At 40.3% G+C, this 19,554-nt stretch overlaps 2 protein-coding genes across 5 annotated transcripts; one reads left to right on the top strand and one right to left on the bottom strand.

Annotated features, from left to right (window-relative positions):
• Window positions 1-504: 504 nt before the first annotated feature.
• Window positions 505-1,978, bottom strand: znf593 (zinc finger protein 593). 3 transcript variants are annotated; one of them, XM_046062828.1, is made up of 5 exons: window positions 1,901-1,919; window positions 1,663-1,701; window positions 1,359-1,566; window positions 1,053-1,115; window positions 505-904 (listed from the first exon to the last, which is right to left on the bottom strand). In XM_046062828.1, exons 3-5 carry the CDS (start codon window positions 1,556-1,558, stop codon window positions 778-780), a joined length of 390 nt encoding a protein of 129 aa, XP_045918784.1. In that variant the 5' UTR covers window positions 1,559-1,566; window positions 1,663-1,701; window positions 1,901-1,919; the 3' UTR covers window positions 505-777. The 3 variants fall into 3 exon arrangements, with proteins under 3 accessions (XP_045918784.1, XP_045918782.1, XP_045918783.1); XM_046062826.1 differs by lacking the exon at window positions 1,663-1,701 and having other exon boundaries at window positions 1,901-1,978; XM_046062827.1 differs by lacking the exon at window positions 1,901-1,919 and having other exon boundaries at window positions 1,663-1,874.
• rlf (RLF zinc finger) lies at window positions 809-19,331 on the top strand. Of its 2 annotated transcripts, XM_046062816.1 has the most exons (10): window positions 2,074-2,217; window positions 2,412-2,486; window positions 2,643-2,876; window positions 5,410-5,564; window positions 7,334-7,415; window positions 8,432-8,567; window positions 8,712-8,914; window positions 10,681-10,817; window positions 11,040-11,181; window positions 13,967-19,331. In XM_046062816.1, the coding sequence occupies exons 3-10, from the start codon at window positions 2,697-2,699 to the stop codon at window positions 18,605-18,607; spliced, it is 5,676 nt and encodes a 1,891-aa protein (XP_045918772.1). In that variant the 5' UTR covers window positions 2,074-2,217; window positions 2,412-2,486; window positions 2,643-2,696; the 3' UTR covers window positions 18,608-19,331. The 2 variants fall into 2 exon arrangements, with proteins under 2 accessions (XP_045918771.1, XP_045918772.1); XM_046062815.1 differs by lacking the exons at window positions 2,074-2,217; window positions 2,412-2,486 and adding an exon at window positions 809-923.
• Window positions 19,332-19,554: the final 223 nt, after the last annotated feature.

The following is a 19,554-nucleotide window of genomic DNA, read 5'->3' as shown; positions in this document are numbered from 1 at the left end:
CTTCATTTCACATGTGCTTTTTCAGATGTGTTTGTTCTTCATAAAGAGGAAATATGGGGAGAAATTAAGCAAAGGTTAAGCACAGGTTATGACCATAGTGTGATCAGGAGTTGTGCTCAATTCAACCGAAGAGTCCTTCTTACATCTTTTCATTTAATATTTTTAGATGCAAAACATTGGCCTGATTACAAATTTCTCAATATTCGGCATGTCCAGTTTCCTCAATTCAAAATATTATGTACAAACAAAATGACAGTTCAGCCCAATCATCAGGCTCTGTAAAAGTATCCAATAATAGATCTGCTCTTTTTGTCTCGTCTAGTGTCAGTTACTGTGTCGTGTTGTATGGCGTCTTGTCTTGTAAGTTGATTGTGATCTTGTCTAGCACTATGGACTGTGAGAAATGGCATTTCGATCATTTGTGTACCTGGTATGTGGATGAATGACAATAAATGTAAATGTAAATGCAAAATGTCCCATATGAATGCAAACTGGCTAAATCCACCCTGTGTTATAGTTTATTAGCAATCAACACAGTTCTACACATACTCAATATTTACATAGGTACATGTTGCATTACATTACCCAATATAAGGTAAGGTTTTCCTGATCCTGGTGATAGCCAGAAGTCTTAACAGCCATGCTTTAAGTGTGTCACATAAAAAGCATTTAACAATGCATTCAACATTTGTGACAGCAAGGAATAACAGAAGCATTATCTATTTTGTTAACGCTTCTGTTATTGAGTTTATCAGTCCATGGTAAAGAGGGCAGCTCTCAGTCCATGTCCTCTTCCACAGGCTGTGTCTTCACTTCAACAGTTTTTGGAGGGATGTAGGAGCCCATACCTGCTGCTCTCTCTGCCTCTGCCTGGGTGTAGGGCTCCTCTCTGAGCTGTTTCAACCTGGATGGAGAAAGAAGAGGTGCTGTAGAAACAAGCAGGAATACATGGCCACTGTGCAGTTGTACGGGGCATAATGTTGTTTCAGTTTTCATTTTCAGTCAAGAAATGTGTGTATAACAGAATACATGGGTGGGATATGTTGCCTTACCGTCTTTTGTGCACTTTAGTTTTAAAGTGCTCTTTCAAGGATCTCATATCCACAAAATATCTCCTGCAAGACATGAAGTTCCACAGTGTTAGAAGCTAACGTACTAATGTAGTTTTCTTATTATTTAATCAGATTATTTAATTGAGATCAGGATCTCTCCAGCAGAATTCATAAGACACACAGCCAGTCACACACAGTTCTGATTTTTATGACAGCAATGCTTGAATTTGCAAATAATCAATTTGAAGTTAAGAATCAGCACTATTTGTTTATCTGATCCTGTCGGACAAAAGAAAATTAACGTACGCGCAGTGTAAGCAGTAGTGTTGTGCACATCCTGTCACATCGTAGTCCACCTCCTGATGTAGCAGCTTGGATGCAGTCTCAGGCTTCATGTCTGAGTGGATCTGGTCCAGGTCTTTGGTCCTGCGCTTTGTCTTCCATGTCTTTGAGATGTTCTTCTTCTTGTCACTCTTATGGTTTCCTGTTTGTTTGGACTTCCCCATTGCGGATCCTGCAGGATCGGATGAAATAAGACCAACACAGAAACTTGGTAAAGTTGCCTGTAGATGGATGGACTAAATTATCACCACAATTTGGCGATACGTACCGATAAAACCTGTTGAATTAATCCTGACCTGACTGTCGACTAACATTAAGAAAACAGAAACTCCAGATGTCAGCCAACGTAGAAGTTTTAACACCGAACATGCTATTTTCGTGCCACCGAATCGGGTCTTGTGGACAAAAATGTGTGCCCAACTTCAAATTTCAGCTCAAGACAATCAGCGATACAACAAATTTGCTTCTAAAATGCCATTTGTATATGAAACTTAAGCTTTGCTTACCCTTCACACGTGTGGCCAAGATCGGGATGAAATTTACTTCCGGGTCAAGAAGCGTTATGTTATACACCTGCTCACCCGTAGAGAGCGCCACATGCCAGTGTATGAAAGAAAAAGATACGAAAAATAACGTGGAGAACATTAATGATAAAACCAAAAAGTTAAATTTGCATAATCTTTTTGTTTTTCTACTGAACCAAACTCCCACTTTTATATAATTAAGCGCATGTTAAGTAAAAACGTATTAAATGTGTGTGCAAAATTAAATTGCACACGTTTGCTATGTTATTTTAATGCGCCCTGCTAAATGGATCAATCAGGTATGTGAAGCTACGTGACATGTTACATTCTTGTGCTCTTCGTAACTTTCTAATGTCAACGTCACCTCGATTAAGGTGTTTTGATCAGAAATGCTAATAGAGTGTGTATGGCAATAACAAAATGAAACCTGTAAGAGAAGTGTATTTACTATTGTCGTTTTATAAGCTGTATCGTTATATATGTATCTTTATAGACTCCATGATGAAACAGCAGGACAGGAAGAAGGCAGGAAAAAGAAAAGCATATACCGACCAATGGTTGAAAAAAGGTTTATAAAACTAATTGCAAGTAACAACAACAACGACGGCAACATCCAAATACAATACCAACAAACTTAACGTCACATTTATACAAGTTGCCCCCTTATGCCATACAGGCTATGGTTAAGGTGTAGTTCAACTGACACATTTTAATATTCCGACAGCACTTGAAGGCGGCGTCAGACTGCACTGCATACGCGCCGTGGCGGAGAGCGAAGATGGCGGAGAATAATGTCGAACCGGAGCACGAATGGAGCGACCGGGCCCTGGACACGGCCGAGGACACTCTGGTTGCAATGGAAACCCTGCTGGCCACACTAAGAGCCTTCGAAGACGTGCTCAGGCAACAAGACTTATCCATAGCATCTTCCACGGAGTACTGCGACAACTTCTGTCAGGTAATGTGTACATGCAACATCGAAGCTAACTGTTAGCTTAACGTTAGCTCACTCAGGATTGTTTTTCTCGCAGCCTGCAAGCTAGCTAATCTGCGACGGCTGCTGCTGTTGGCCCGCTAGCCACCTGGCCAATTTTAGGTTCGTGTATCGCCAAGGAACGACTGCACAGTGCGTATTTTTGGACACATTCACGTGTGCATATAATTTTACACTAAAACAACTTACTACAATTGGCCCAATGATAATGTAGTTACGTTGGCAGATGAGTGATAACGTTGCCTGATTCAAGTTGATACAGTACGTTAAACTCGCCTTACTTTCATTGATATAATAAATCGTTTAGCTGCATCTTATTTCAAAGCAAACGGGAAAAGAGGAAACCTGAAGGATGTCTGCATGCGCATGGCATTGCTATAGTTTGCACATTATGCATAATTGCATGTGTTTGGGGCGGGGCAGAATCGGGGTATGTTTGGTTAATTCACATTTTGTAGCTAGTTGGGGCGTAGCTATTACTGCGACATGGCATTTCGGTTAATTTTCAGTAGTTGCGCTTGTCTGTTACCTATCAAATTTTATGTTCTTTAGTTGTATAGTTTCAAATTCTGTGCAGCTGAGCACTTGTTTGTATGTTTGAGTGGACTGTCAGTGTTGTGGATCTGCCATGATGTATTTTTTCTCTCTCATCAACATGCATAAGAGATGCATTCTTATGTGCATTACCTTATGGATTTGTATAGTTAATTTTAAAAACAAGTATTCGTATAAGGGAATCAAAATGGGGAACTACCCCGGTTTCCACTTTTTATAGTAAACTATTTAACTACTCCCAACAACAGCTGTCACTTTCATTTTCACCGTTTAAGCCAAAGTACATGTTCAATCAGAGAAGAGCTTCCAGTGAAACTTCATTACCAGTTAGAGTTGAGTGTTGTAGAAGAGAGTAAATCATTATCCAGCTCACTCAAACAGTTGTTCTGTCTTAAGAGAATAGCTACAGGAAAAGTTTTTTTGATAGTTTGTCTTTTAAAGCAGTACTTGAATACCAAAATTTTCATTGAAAGAGTTAATGATCTCTGTAATTGTATCTTCTTTTCCACGCTAATCAAAAGTTAGTCTTTTTAGTGCATAATTCCAGCTTTGTGTTTTGCTGGACAGCATTTTATGGTTGAACTGCAGTGGAGGGATAGTAACACAATGAGCGAGTTTTGTACTAAAAAAGTCTGTAACCTTGGAAGATACCCATTTGCTTTGTCTAACTCAGACTGCGAAGGCCTCATGTACATTTTTGCACAGAGAACAACAGTTTGATTTTTTTTTTCTTTTACAGTCATTCTAGAAAGGCTCCTCTTTACAGCTAGTATGGAGAGGAGGAATTATTGCAGCATTACATCATTGAATGTACACATAGGTTGTAACTTACTGACTTTTGGGTTGATAGTAAACAGAAACAAATTGTGTTGCATTTATTTTCTGTTCAAGTCGGAAGTAGTCTGGACGTAATTAGTACACTGATATAGGTCTCCCAGGGTTGCGACCTTATTCTTGGCTCCCTTTGAGAGGTTACCGTATATTTAGACTGAAGGGAATTAATTTAGCGCCTCTGTACACACAAGCACCAGCCTGCAAGGTCTTTGCTGTCTGGCAAATGGGACTCCTGGGATGCTGATAGTGACGATGATTTAATGTGTAGCTACATACCGGTGTCACAGTGGTTTAGACACACTGATGTTGACCCCTCTTTACCTGGGGACAGTTGGCAGTTAAGACAGCATTCCCTGAAAACAATATTGTGCTCTCTGTTAAATGTAAATCATATTTAAGAGAGATAAATAAAAAACCTTTTTAAAAATTATTTTATCCCTTGCGCACTTGCTTTGATAAATTCATAAGTTATTTTTATTTTTTTTATCTGTATTTTGATAACTGGTCTACTTGAAGCTCTTATTGTTTTCTGTGTTCAAATGAATTGGTCGTATGTGTTTTTAATGAACCTGGTGAAGCCAAAGACAAGTTTCCAGAAATGGATAATGAAGTTTTATCTTATCTCTGTATTATTTCTTGTCATCAGTGAAAATCATTTTGGTATAATTCAGAAAAATACATTTTTACGTTTGAATTTGGTTAAATTAAAGAATGGAATTAAGTTTGCATTCATTACAAAAACATATTTTGGTAAAAACATCCTCTTAACTGTAAAATATTAAAAGTAAAAGTATGAAAAGGTGAAAATAAGTCTTAGTACATGTGTCCCTCCTGGAGTATTTTATTTTTTTAGTGCGTGTTTACTGCTCCTTATTTAATGTTCAGGGTTGTCTTATGCTGTACAGTCAAGTCCCCTCAGACCCAATCAGGAGCATCTCACACCAGACAGTGTCAGCTGGGATCAATCCGGTATAGACTGATCTCTCCCTCGGGTGGAAACCCCCTCTTTATCCAGACACCTGTCTCTCATCTGATATCTCCCCTTCTGATCACTATTGTGAAGTGTTTTTCTTCATTATTTACATTTTTTGTTTGTGTGTGTTTATAGGCACTGATGCACTATGCTGGGAGCAGGAACTCCATGGAGCATGGTCTGCCTCTTCTGGAGGTCTACTGTCTTTCCATAAACTGTTTTGCTGCGGCCCGTTCCCACCTCACTGCAGAGTCCGACAGGGTGGCCCTTGTTTTGAAGAGACTAGCTTTGTGAGTACTGGAAATCCAATGAAAATATACTTTTGGATTCAAGCACAAATGTGTGTTGTGTACATGCTTACTTTTATTGGTCATTATATGGATTTAAAACTTCTTAAATTTTTTATTAAATCCTTTTATTAATAGCTTGGCAATACAAGCCTATAATTTTTTGTTTTCCTGAGGCATTTGCTTCATTTCATGTAGGCTGCACAGTTTTGATGATTGACAGTTCTTTTCTTCACTCAGTGATCAGTATTTTGCACCCTTCACGTACCTGACTGGATGAATGCACAGCCAGCAGGGTTGTCATTTGTCTTTTCGCCTGATTTTCAATGTTCCAAAACAGGGTGGCTCTTCTGGAAATGTCAGGTGCCTCTCAAACTATCCACCAAATTTAGTTTCTGACAGACCGCGAGCGTGCTCTAAACCCCTACCTGTAGTTTGCTGGTATTTTGTTCGTATCAGGTTGTGCTCAGTTACTGGTGGTTACTACCCCTGGTTGTTTTCCAAGCTTGAATCCTATCAGAAAACTAAAATACAAAATGTCTTTGGCTTTGTGAGAATATTACCATACTGGTGTGATGTTGCATTGTTCATTAGAAGATAGTGGGTACTTGTCATTTATTTTTCATTTAAGATGGTTTTCTTGGTCAGACAGAACTCGCGAGGGCTGGGCGAGATCTCCACTCTTTAAAATGAGGCACATTTTAATTATTTGCACTTAGACATAAAAAAAAATACTGTATTATGACTCTTGAGTAAAATGTATTTAATAAATTTAGTGGTCAAGGACACTTGTAGGCATTTGTTTGCTGAAATAGAAAGTCATGGTAAAAAATAGTCTCTGTTTCACATCTCTTGCACATAGCAAAATAAGTTATTTTATAAATTGATGGGATTAACAGAAGTATGGCTACACTTTAAAGTATGTTGTGACCCAAAATGTAAAACCCAAATGCAAACACTTGTGTAATAACCCCGGTCAAGTGTGTGATTTTCTGTCCTTGCTTTTCTTTTTCTTTTTTGGCTTAGCACTTGGCAAATATGACATGGATGTGTTACAGTTCATGGAGCAACTTGCTTTGTGTATCCTCTCAAAGCCGTAATGTTTTTATCAGCAGTAAAAATTCCAACTCAACTAACTCTGTTATGAATTAACCCACGTATAAGCACAGGCTGACAGACAGTGATTGGTTGTCACTTTAGGATTAGATGTGATTCTTGTTGTACTTTCAGATGCAATAAATGGTTCATGCTGCAAATGAAATCCTGTCTGAACAAATTTATAGACATGACTTAAATTAGGTCAGTTAGAGATTTGTAATGTCTTTCAGTTAATTGCTAAGCTCACACACTACAGCTCCAGTCACTCTGCTTCAGTTTGCAAATGTTCCTGCGAGGGGAACTGGTGTTTTCAGATGAATAAAAAAAAATCTGACATGACTTTTAATAGTTACCTTGTAATAGTTAAATTTAACTTCTGGCGGATGTAAAAAGTATACGTGGTATAGGCTCAAAAACATGTCACCTCTGTTCAGTTTATTTTCAAATGAGTTTTTGACATGTTTTAATATATGGAGATGTAAAGCTGACTCTTCTAAAACATTAATGCAGAGATTGAGAATTCTTTGTTATATCATCAGAAATGTAGTATGAGATCAATATGTCCAGACTTCATACTTGAAGAGCCTCTGTTTTCTTTTTTTGTAAAGAATAGAACTGTCCATAATCATCATAACTTACAGAAATCATTGTAGTCTTGTTTTCCTTTCTTGCAGGAGCTGTTTTGAACTGTTGCTGTCAGTGCCTGAGAATGAAATCCCGTATGAAGCCTGGGTTCAGTTCCACCACTCTGTTCAGGTAGAGGACCTTGTTTCCCATGGGTTGCAGATTGAAACCGTAGAGAAAAATAAAGTGGTGGTGACTTAAGTCAACAATGCCATTCTGGTGTTTGTGTGGGAGAGAAAGAGAGAGAATTTAGGGAACTGGATTATTTGTGCCTACACTTTTGATGGGAAGTTAGTGAAGCCTGAGGGGGGGGGAAATGCCCCAAGCTGGTGTAGATAGCAGTGTTTTGTTTCTGTTTGCCCCATGTTGAGTCTAAATTGCTTGTCAGTTGTGTACCTCAACTGTATATAGTCTTAATCTCTAAGGATTTATGGATCTAAGATTAGCAAAATTAGAATTAAAAAATTTCATCCATCCAACAATTTTGTTTGTAGGTAATGAGCGTTTTAGTCTCATGGGGTGGCTAATGTCACTGCAGACTTCATGTCTTGGTGTGCCAAATTTGTACTGAAGGGTTTGCAGTACACTGTGTAACATCGGTTCAGTATGGCCAAGCTGAACAGAACTGAGTTCCCATGAAGATTCATGAGAAGTCATTACCATACTGCAGTTGCATACAGTCTTATATACTTGCTTTTAAAAAAGTACTGCGTTTTCTTTGCTGTCAGATTGTTCCCAGCTAAGTCACTCTGACATGTGTCTTGATTCTTCACAAGAATTACATGGTTTGATATGATCAAATAAGAAAATGTAAAGTGTCTGTCAGCAGGAGTTGACGACAAAGATCATTTAAAAATTGGGCAACTTGAGATGAGCTGTGATCAAGTTTTATTTTCAGAAATGAACAGTGGTGTTCACCAAATCAAATGTTTTCTTTTGTGTAGAGTAGATAAATTGTTAAAGTGGGCCAACAGATTAAAGTTAGTTAAGTATTATTTCATGGCATTATCATATGACAGTAGTGAAAGGAAGGGAAAATATGGCATAATTAATTAATTTATGGATATTTGTAATTAAATTTTTAAGGAGCTGAACAAATACAATTTTTATTGGATTTTGATATAATATGTTTTGTGTATTTATTGCAGATTGCCCATGACAGCTTGTTACAGTATGGCAGCACAGACCTCCAAGCTTTACTCCAGATCACAGGAGAGGGAGGAGCGTGGAGCAACCCTGTCCTTGCTTCTCTCCTCACCGGCCAGCCTACCAACCCAGAAGAAGGTTGGAGTCTAGTTACCTTGTTAACTTACCTAGGTTATTTCGTGTGGACATGACAACACATGCTTTACCTCTTTAGCGCTTATTGTCACATTGGCCTTGTCGTGCTGGTTTGCCAATCAGATTTTCTTGGATTTCTGTCGCTAGTTGATGCCTACATCAGCTTGGAGGGTGAGGGCTTCATGGAAATGCGTGTGAAGCACCTGGAGAAGATGGGCGAGGTGGCCAAGGCAGTGGTGCTGGCCAAAGCTTGTACTGAATGCAGCTTCATCTCCAATCAAGCTACTTTCCGTCAAACGTATGTCTCCCTGCTTTGTCACCTGCTGCCCAATGAAGAAGCCATCATGGAGGTATCTCAACACTTTTGTTTTTGTGAATAGTGATTGTACTACACCTTTTGTCAACTGTGATTTAATGTTACGTAACAGCGATAGTTCTCACAGGTACTCCTTTTATTAAAAAAAAAAAAAAAACTCAGCTGTAAAACCTACTATATGTTACGATCTAGGTCAAAAAGGTAATGGCTAAATGGTCGAAACGTCCATCTTCTGTTGCTGTCTGATGAGGCATATGGTTGTGGCAGGTTGGGTTGCTTGGCCACAGCAGAGTGTGGTCTCCAGATGAAATGGCCTCTGTTGTCAGTATTCACTCACACAGACTGACTCTAATGCGCACACACACACACACACACACACACAGGAACAGCAGTTTTGTCCTTCCTGGTAATACAATATTATTAAAGTTGTGAATAAAAATGTGGACATGTCTACAAGTCAAACCTTTTTATAATTAATATGAAAAAAAGTTATCTATTTATAAAGTTTATCTGCACCGTCTCCAAAAATAGAGCCCCACATTCACATGCTAATTGGGCTTTCTGGAATTTGGTTTGAACACCTCAGCCTTCAGGGATTCAATAAAATACTGTGAAATCTTTTTTTATTTTCACCATTGATTTAAATCCATCTTTTTCAACAGTTTGAAAGTCACCATGTCTTTAGATTGAGGCACTGAATAGTTCTGGTATCTGTAATATCTTTCCACCACTGGCTTTTCTGAGCTTTTTATTACACTACAGATAGTTTGTTGGATGGAGTGCATTCTCGGGTACTCCTTATACTCTGACATTTCCTCATTGTTTGGTCCTGCCTTCCTCACCATTTGTTGGTATGCTGTCAGTTGAAAACCTTGTATGTCTAGTTTTAAATGGTCATGCTTTCAGAGCTATTAAAGCATCACACACCCGAGCTGTATGTTGACATTGTTATCCCAGTAAAGTGAGGCTATTGTACTAACAGGTGAAATGTGCAATAATTGTTCAGATCTTATGTGTGCTGGTTGTGTGGCCCGGCCCACCCCCCCCAGGAAGGAACCCCTTCTTTCTTGGATCTTTCCATTTCATCTGTCCTCTGCCGTGCTCACACATCCTGTTTGTTTTTTGTTTAGGCCTGAGGGTGGAAGGGAGAGAGACAAAGTTCAGGCAGTCAAAGTGACGACCCTAGAAAAACTTGAACATTTAAAGCCTTATTTTTGTGCGAGTAATTAAATAGATTCTTAAAGTGTTTCACAAAGAGTTAAATCTTATGTTTAATTTGTGTTGTCAATTTGTATCGATTTTATTACTTCACTACATTGTTTGTTTTAATGTTGACATACTTTGATGAGCTCTGCTTCCCAAGCCCCCTAAACACTTGTTCATCATTTTACTCACTTTAGAAATCATTGGCATGCACCATAAATAAGACCTTGATTCTTGTTTGAATACTGCCTTGTTTTTCTTGATATGAAGAATCCTGAAAAATTTTGCTAAATAATTGACATTATTGTCATCTGTACTATATTTTGCCACCTTATGTTGGCAGTGGTGCATGATTGTATGACAGAGATTGTAGAGAAAATGTGCCACAGATACCGACCTGTCGCATCAAATTGGTGCATTACTAATTAATGTGTTAACTACAGCATAATTGCTCACTGGGTGTGAGACGCTAGAGGACTGAAATATGTCTGGTATTACCCTTTGATTTCCAGATTTAGAAGTAAATAATGCCTGAAGTTGTGCTGTCTGTCATGTTGTTTTCTAAGCAGTCAACTTTGTATTTACTACCTGAACCAGATATCCAGACTCGACTGTAAGGATGTGCTGGAGATCACATGTAATTTGGAGACAGAGGGGGAGGAGAACACAGCCTTCATCTTGTGCACAACTTTCCTGACACAGCAGCTCCAGCAGCAGAGCCTTTACTGCTCCTGGTGAGTGTTTGGGGGACTGCATGTACTGTACATTATGTATTTATGACTACAGTCAAATGTAAGTTGAAAATCAGTCTGGATGTCAAAAGATTGAAAAAAAAAAAAAAGACTTCTTTGTTATTGCTATCATCAGAGAGTCAGTCGAGTGTGAGTTTATTTTGGAGAAAATGACTTTATTGAATGGACTAGTTTTTTTTTTTTGTTTTTTTTTCTTTTTCATAGGGACTTGACTCTGTTGTGGAGTAAGCTTCAGAAGAGGATCGACCCCTCGTTGATGTCTCTTCTGGAACGATGCCTTCAGCTAGGTGCCATTGCCAAAACAGTCTACCATTTGCTTTACCTGGTCCGTGTCATTCAGACAGAGGTGAGTCCAAAAGCAATACTAAAGATGAAACGCTGTAAAACTTCCATATTATTTGCTACAAAAATTAGAACTGTTGTCAGTATTATTGTGGTAAAACTTTGGTAAACTTATTTTGGTTAGTAAAATGTGCTGAAATGTAAAAAAAAAAAAAAAGCAAACCCTGATTCATACACTGAAATCATTTCACCGAATGCATAGCAATAGCAGCACTATTCATTTTTTTTTTTTGCATAAAAATTATAGTAATAACTTACAGCCAATACCTGTAAACATATGAAAACACATGCACAGCAAATGTGCATTAACATTAAAGCTGTTCTAAAGTAAATGCAGTGACCCCATGCAAAATTTACAAAAATACAAATGAGTGGTTTTACAAGAGTAGGTGACACTGAGAGCTTCAGTTTACAGGCTATTCGCAAGTCACACAGACAAACCATGAGATTTTCCTCCACATCATGCGTTGGGCTGAAGTTAACTTTCCTTACATTAGTCATAAAGTGTTGGGTGGTTGATGAAGTATTGTCCCTTTTGCAGCGATTTTTTTTTTTGTTTGTTTGTTTTGTTCAAGGTTCCCTCAGCACTCTTATAAAAACCAAAATTACGACCACACTTAGTAGACTTAGTACCCTGAGGACTCAGCTAACACATCTCTGGAGTGCTGTCACTGCTTTTTAGCTGTGTTTTCGTTCATGCAAAACAAACCCAATTTGCATGCTGCACCTGCATCTTGGAAACTGTTGCTAACTTTGATTATATTTACTGTAAGTTTTTCAAAGCACAGAAATCAACCGTGGTTTTGATGATAATTAAAATTTTACGGTGGTTTATCATTAAACTGGTTACCGTGTCCTCCCTAAGCCATACTGTCAGTTTTCATACTGGATTCAAGTTTGTGCTTCGTTACACAAGACCTCTTTTTCAACCAACCTAGTAGTTCCATGTACATATGCTGTCACACCAAACATGAAGCAAATCTTTTCCTCTCAGTCCATTTGTTTTTTTGCTAGAGTAACAGGAATAATTAACAATAAGATGAAGAGGTGATTTTAATTGCAATAAGCTGTTAAAATGGCTGCCAAAATAACTACACTGAACAAAATTATAAACACTTTTGTTTTTGCCCCCATTCATCATGAGCTGAACTCAAAGATATAAGACTTTCTCTATATGCACAAAAGGCCTGTTTCTCTCAAATATTCACAAATCTGTCTATCTGTGTTAGTGAGCACTTCTCCTTTGAAATCTTGTGTAAGATTAGTGAACAATATTTGAGAGAAATAGGCCTTTTGTGAGTGTTTATAATTTTGTGTAGTGTACATCATGATGCTGATTTGTAAAAAAGTCTCAATTTGTGCTTTGTCAGGTCTGGTCGCAAGACGACAAACAAGCAACTTTAAAAATGTTTGTTTTCTGGTGGAAAACAGTGGATTTCGAATCCATCAGGGCAATGCTACACTAACTTGGTTCTGACTGAACTCATCGCCCTTGCCTTGCCATCTAGTGGTGACAGCAGGCTTTTTCCACAACCTGTGTAGCTGTGATGTAGCGTGGTGCTTTAATACCACACTGCACAGCTGGGTGTGGTCAGAAGTACCTCTCCACCACCTACCACACCATGCTGTGATGTTGGATGTGTTGGATGAGGTTCAAGAGACTAGGGATGAAACGGTATGAAAATTCCATATCACGATTATAGTGACCAAAATTATCACGGTTATCAGTATTATCACGGTATTGTAAAAATGTGCAGAAAAAGATTAAAATGTACTGATACACACACTGAAACCATTTCTACAAGTTTTATATTGAAAACTACAAATACAGTTGCCATTTTGTTTGCATAAAAAATAAAATAGCAAATACGTTTTGTAAACATGAAAATCATCAGTGTACATTATCAAGATTTTATATTATATAGGTAATACAATGACCCCGTGGACAATTACATGAAAACAAATAAGTCTGAAGAAGACAGTGATGGTAACTGTAATGAGCCCAAAAACTGACATACAGAGGAGTCTGTAGCGTTTCTAAATATGCTGGTTGGTTGACTAAACTGCGTAGCGTGTTCTCATGTCCAGTGGACGAATAGACTCTGCCGACACACGACGCACACAGCAACAGAACAACCTGTTGCGTATTTACAAGAGTAGCAACACTGAGGGCTTCAGTTTACACGCTGTTGGCAAGTCGGAGAGACAAACAAAGCTAAAAGTTAACTCACCCTGCGTTCTTCAATCAAGTTTCCCTCAGCGCTCTCATAAAAACGGACTTCAGAGTGACTGAAAAATCTCCGCAGCATTGTCTTCCGCCGTGTTGTCATTGACTCAAACAGACAGACATTGCATTCTACGCATGCGCTCCTGCTTCTGGGAGACGCTAGACAGTGTTTGCTGTGAGATTATAACAGTGCGGTTAACCGTACCCGGTTATCATGGTAATTAAAATGTGTACAGTAATAATAACCGTCGGGAATTTTACCATGGTTTACCGTTAAACCGGTAATCGTTTCATCCCTACAAGAGACTTATACTGTACTTTTCACCCCATAGAGTGCTACAGCACAACTACTTTTCTCCTTCCAATATCAAGTGTGGGGATACTCTTTAATCCGACAAATTTACCACTCTAGGTCCCAAGCATTTTGAATTGTAGTAACATTTTACCATTTACTTTTTAGAATGTGATGAATGTGATTTCTAAAATTGACCTATGATTATTTGAAACAAATGTGTTTTTTGTGTCATTGTCTAATGCTAATAATATATCACTCTCTTTTCAGGCAGTGGAAGTGGGGGTACCTGCCTCAGTAGAACTTTGTGTCAAAGCCCTTCAACTTCCAAAGCAGAATGACTCAGAAACGAGGATCTCCGTCTGTAAGATGGTGTCCTGCCTTCTTCCAGAAGATCTTGAAGTGTTGCGTGCCTGTCTACTCACAGAGTTCCTGCTTGGCCCCAGCCAGGAGGTCTTTAGGTGCCTCGAAGAGCTTTACTTACGTCCAGATCAAAAGCATGACCAGGAAAATGAGGTTATTCCCAACTCGCTACGCTGCGAGTTGCTGCTAGCACTGAAAGCATACTGGCCTTTTGATCCCGAATTCTGGGACTGGAAAACTCTCAAGTATCACTGCGTCTCCCTTCTAGGGTTGATGCCGGAGTCAGACGGGGAAGAGGAGGAGGCGGTAGATAAACAAGAGAAGGGAAAACAACAAGAGCTGCAGGGAATCACAGTTAAAGTAGAATCTGAACCGAGGATAAATGGAAGTGTTGATGTTGAGCAGCAGGAGAAAAGGCAGTCTTCTAACCCACCAGATGTAGAAGGAGAACCGCAGACAAAGAAACACAAGTTCTGCTGTCGGATTTGTAAGAGGTCGGTCACTGACACCCAAATAGTTCACCACTCCAAAAGACACGCAGAAGACAAGCGCCACCCCTGCCCTGTGTGCTTGGAAAGGTTTAAGAGCAGAAAGGAACTCGTTCCTCACATGAAGCAACATATTCACAGTGAGACACTTGACAAAAATAATGTCAAGAAAGAGGATTTGCAGAAACGGATGGATGAGGAGGACGATATTGAACCAGGTGAAATCACCATTGACCCTTCCTTAATGCTGTATTACAAATCCACACACGATCCAGATGTGCTGGACCACATCGTGCAACAAGCCAAAACTGTGAAAGACAAGCATGTGGACGACGATGAGCATGTAACATTCGATTACATTGAGCAACACTTCAACCTGCAGAACCGGGACGAGTATCTGTGTCCAGGAACCGGGTGTCTTCGGACCTTTAAACATTCCAAGTACTTATATGTCCATTTAAAGTCTGAGCACAGAGGCGATGAGAATGTGAAATATTTTCATCAGATGAGAGACAAGCGGGAGAAGTGTGTATTTTGTAGACGCCATTTTGTCTCCGCTTACCATCACCGCAAACATCGAAGAATTCACTATGGTGATCAGCCTTACATGTGTGTGGTTATAGGTTGCGGTGCTCAGTTTAGTACTTCCAATGAACTTGTCACACACAAACAGACCCATGGCTATCATCTCAGCTACCAGTGTGAGCTCAAAGGCTGTTACGTCACTTACTCCGACTTGGGACAAATCTATCACCATGAAGCACAGCATTTCAGAGACGCAGCATTTACCTGCTCCAGCGCTGAATGTAGAAAATACTATTTGTCCAAAAAGGAATTCATAAAGCATCTATCCACACACAACATCACCTTCTCTGAAGACGACTTTGAGGCCCAGAGGAAGGCAAAGCGGAAACTTTTTAAGACTGTGACTGAAGCAACACCCCACATTAATAAATCAGTTGATGATGCAGAAAAGATTGTAAATGGAGATGTCCTGAACTCTTCCTCAGAAATGTGTGCCGCCTCTTCGCAAGCGTCTGACAGCAAGGAACCCAAAGCAACAATGACCCTGGTGGCTGTGTGCTTTGATGGAAGTAAGTTCACCTGTGGTTTCGAGAAGTGTGGCATGACTTTCTCCAGAGCCAGAGATGTCCAGAGACATCTGAAGTGTGCCCACCCAGAGCACCTTAAACTGGAGAACAAAGAACACAAACATGACAAAGATCAGGGCTCCAAGTCCAAAGGGATAAAGACTGAAGTTGAGCCAAACAGTGACGAAAGGGGGAAAAATGAGCTCTCGACTCCACTTCAACACATGGAGGCTGGCAGAGAAAGAAAAACGTCCACACATTCCAAAAACAATGAAACAAACTCTTCAAGCCTTCAAAGAAAAAATGATGCCCTGAAAGAAATTCTTATTGGGCTCAGTAAACTGGACCTGAATTCTTCTTCACCTCACAGTGTGCCAGATGAGCCCCCACAGTCCAGCCCAGAGTCTAATGCATCACAAATATCTCTTCATCAGGCAATCATGGCAAAGCCTCCTGTTGTATTGCTTCAGAAGAGACCTCCACATCTGCCTGATGAAACTGTACAAGTCAAAACTGAACAAGCATCAGAGGCTGACGAAGAAGGCGGTGAATCTTTAGCCACTGCTAAGCCATATACCTGTGAGATGAAAGGTTGCGGCTTCAGGACTGCTCAGAGTTACAGCTTAATGCGACACTACAACACCAAACATGGCCGTACTGTTGAACAGGCCAAAAGGCTGACTTCTTTGAAAACAACGTCTTTTAAGCCATATGTGTGCCATCTTTGTTCCAAGAGTCACAGACAAAAACATGTGTTAAAGGCCCACTATGTTCATATACATAACTTGAGTGATTCTTTGGTGGACAAAATTAGCTGTGCATCTGTACGGTATGAGGGCAAAAAAGACCTTTCAAAGCACAAATCCCAGCATTTGACAAACCACGGTCTAACAATGAGGAAGAAACAGATGCCCAAGTTGCAACGACAACACGAGAAAAAAAACTCAACAGTGATGAGTGAAAATGGACAAAACTTAGACAATCAGTCTCCATCTGAAGAGGAAGGAGAAGATGAAGCAGAGAGTAGAGAGGAAGACGGTGAGCAGAAGGGAGAAAGTGAGGATAGGACCACGCAACAGGTCAGAACTACGAGACGTTTGGTAGCAAAAAGTAATCTCTGCTATATACTGGATAAATTCAGTAAACCCTTCCATTGTGTAGCAAAAAACTGTGATGCTGCTTTTTCCACGCAGGGAGGCCTTGTGCGCCACCTGCAGTTGGTACATCATTACAATCGCTCTCAGCTCCTGTTGGAGAAAGATTTTGATGCGCATCACAGTCCAGAAGTCAGAAAAGAGCCTGCCAAGAAAAGGCCTCTTCCAAACTCTGATGAACCTCAGCCCCAGTACAAATGTCACTTTGCTAATTGTAGTGCTTCCTATCACCTTAAAAGCAGCCTAGTGCGTCACACTCGTGATTATCACTCGCAGCCACCAGAGCTAATAAGGTGCAAGTACGAAGGCTGTACAAGAGTGTTTAGCCATGATGATGCACTCAAAAAACATACGCTTTATAGTCACTTTGAGTACTACGATTCACTGGTGGTACGTCTACAGAGCACTCACAAAAAGTCAGTTACTGGATGCCAAAAGAAGCTTATTGTTACACCACAGACTCCTCAGAAAGAGGAACCGGTTTCTACCACCACGCAGGCTGAGACCTCGGGTCCTGAGCCTGAAGTGGCTGCCCCTTCGGAGGAGATGGGTGAACAGGAGGGTGTTGTGGAGAAAAAAGTTTCAGGTGAAAAAAAAGGGAGAAGAAATTCTTACGATCGTTTTGTCTTCAGATCTCATGAAGAAGCACTACAGATGTGCCAAGACCGCTGTTTGCGTGTGGCCTATCCATGCATGGTTCAGGACTGTGATTCTGTCGTGACGTACATGGGGAGCTTGCATCGTCACTACCTGAAGGTTCACCGTATGCGTCGAGACGATCTTGTAAAGAATGACGATAAGCTTGTTTTCAATGCAGAGCAGCTAGAGGAACTGATTCAGAGGAAGTCAGCCAGGCCAACAGTTGCAGGAGCGTGTGCCCCTAACGGAGTTCGCAAGATGGAGTATCAGGCAGAGCCAGAAAACACAGGGGGGCAGCCTGCCCCCATGAGCTTACACTCTGTCAAGGCAGAGACACAGGATGAGGATAATCATGATCCACTGGGATTCTCTGAGGAAGAAGAGGAGGAGCCACCACCTGTTGAGAGAAATGGCGTCCTTGTCGGTGCAGATGAGGTGCTGTACGGTGAACCGAGCACCGGTGGGCACGCTGAAGACTCTGCTGCAGCAACACAGAACAGTCAGAAACCCGAGGAGAGATTAAGCTTGGATAAAATCAAACCTCTTCTTCGCACTGTCACTGTTGACCTCTCTCCTCCGTGCTCACTGCGCTTTACTACTGAGGAGGGCTTCCAAGACACGTCGAGCTCAAAGGATGGCGGTAAACTGTTGAACGGGCCAGCCACGTTGCCCACTCCTCCTGTTCGCCAGCCATTAAAACGGAAAAACGAACTGTCTGAACAGCCTTCAAACTTGATAGACACTCAGCCTCGTAGCCCTTCTCCACGCCCTTTTGACATCGCTGCATATAAGCCTATTGGCTTTGAGTCCTCATTCCTGAGGTTCATACAAGAGACGACCCCGAAAGACAAAAGCGCGGCGCCGGCGAAACGGCGAGACGCTTTCAGACGCAGTTGTTCTGTGAAAGAGAACAACCAGCTGGGAATCTCTCACACGCGCAGCAGACGCACTCATTCCCCACTGCTGAAGCCTCACGCTATAACTGGAGACTTCACATCAGTCCAAAACTTGAAATCCATCTTGGACAAAGCCCTGGCGGGGTGTGGGGACCTGGCTATTAAGCAGCTTCAGTACCTCAGACCTGTGGTGGTCCTGGGGAGACCTGTGTGTACCGCCACCCTGCCTGACCTCTTTCCATCAGACACCAACAACAGCAAACTGCTTCTTGGAAGTTAGTTTAACTGAGGACCTTTTTAACATAGCTATGGCAAATTACTTTGTATTTTCACAAGCTGCGTACCAGTATTTTTATTTCTCTCAAAATGATAGTGTTGTTTTTTTTTTGTTTGAGCTTTGTTTTTTTAAGTCTAACTAAAGAGTTAAAGAAATTAGCGTTAAGTCAAGCTTAAGCAGTGCACATGAAATCCAAGTGGATTTTTTTTTTTTTTTTTTTTAGACGTCTGTTATTAAAACATTCAGATAACACATGCTAACTCATGATCACAAGTGTATATACTGTAGTTCTCTAAGATAACTGTACAGATTTTCAAATTGTTAGAAATGGTCAGTAGCGTATTGCAAGGCCTTTCAGTTGTGTGAAAATGTGACTGGGAAACATTTCCTTACTATCAAGTGCTTGGGGAATGTGTTTGATTATTTTTCACCTCAATTTATATTAAATCAGTGTTGGGGTGCAGTGGACAGAAGTTGGCAGACATGTATGTAACACTTTCTAATAAAAATAAATGTGGAAATGAATAAAAAGCCCCTTTCTTTCCAAAAGTTCTGTACAAATCACAGTGAAGTGGCAGCAAAAGAGCTGTTTGCTAAATTGAAAATCCACCTAACTCATGATGTAATTCTGCTGCCTGAAATATGGCATTAAAGCTTAATGGTACACAATGAGGTACTATTATAAGAAATTGGCTGTGTGTAAAATAAAGATTCTTGGGTTTTCTAATTTTGTCAAGTGATGATCATTACTGTTATTAGTTTACTATCACTGATGTTCAGATGACTTTTACAGTTAAATGTATTGTCTTGTATCCAAAAAAATAAGCTTTTCACGGTAGGGGTTTTGTTAATTTGCTAGGCAAGGTTGGATTACCAACCGGGCGAAGTGGGCAACTGCCTGGAGGCCTAGACCACATATACTTTGTGGCACTTGGTGGAAATTTGATGAA

The sequence above is a fragment of the Micropterus dolomieu genome, linkage group LG11 (genome assembly GCF_021292245.1).
Source record: "Micropterus dolomieu isolate WLL.071019.BEF.003 ecotype Adirondacks linkage group LG11, ASM2129224v1, whole genome shotgun sequence".
NCBI lineage: Eukaryota > Metazoa > Chordata > Actinopteri > Centrarchiformes > Centrarchidae > Micropterus > Micropterus dolomieu.
The sequence above is the reverse complement of the archived record's forward strand: the minus strand, read 5'-3'. Positions and strand labels throughout refer to the sequence as shown.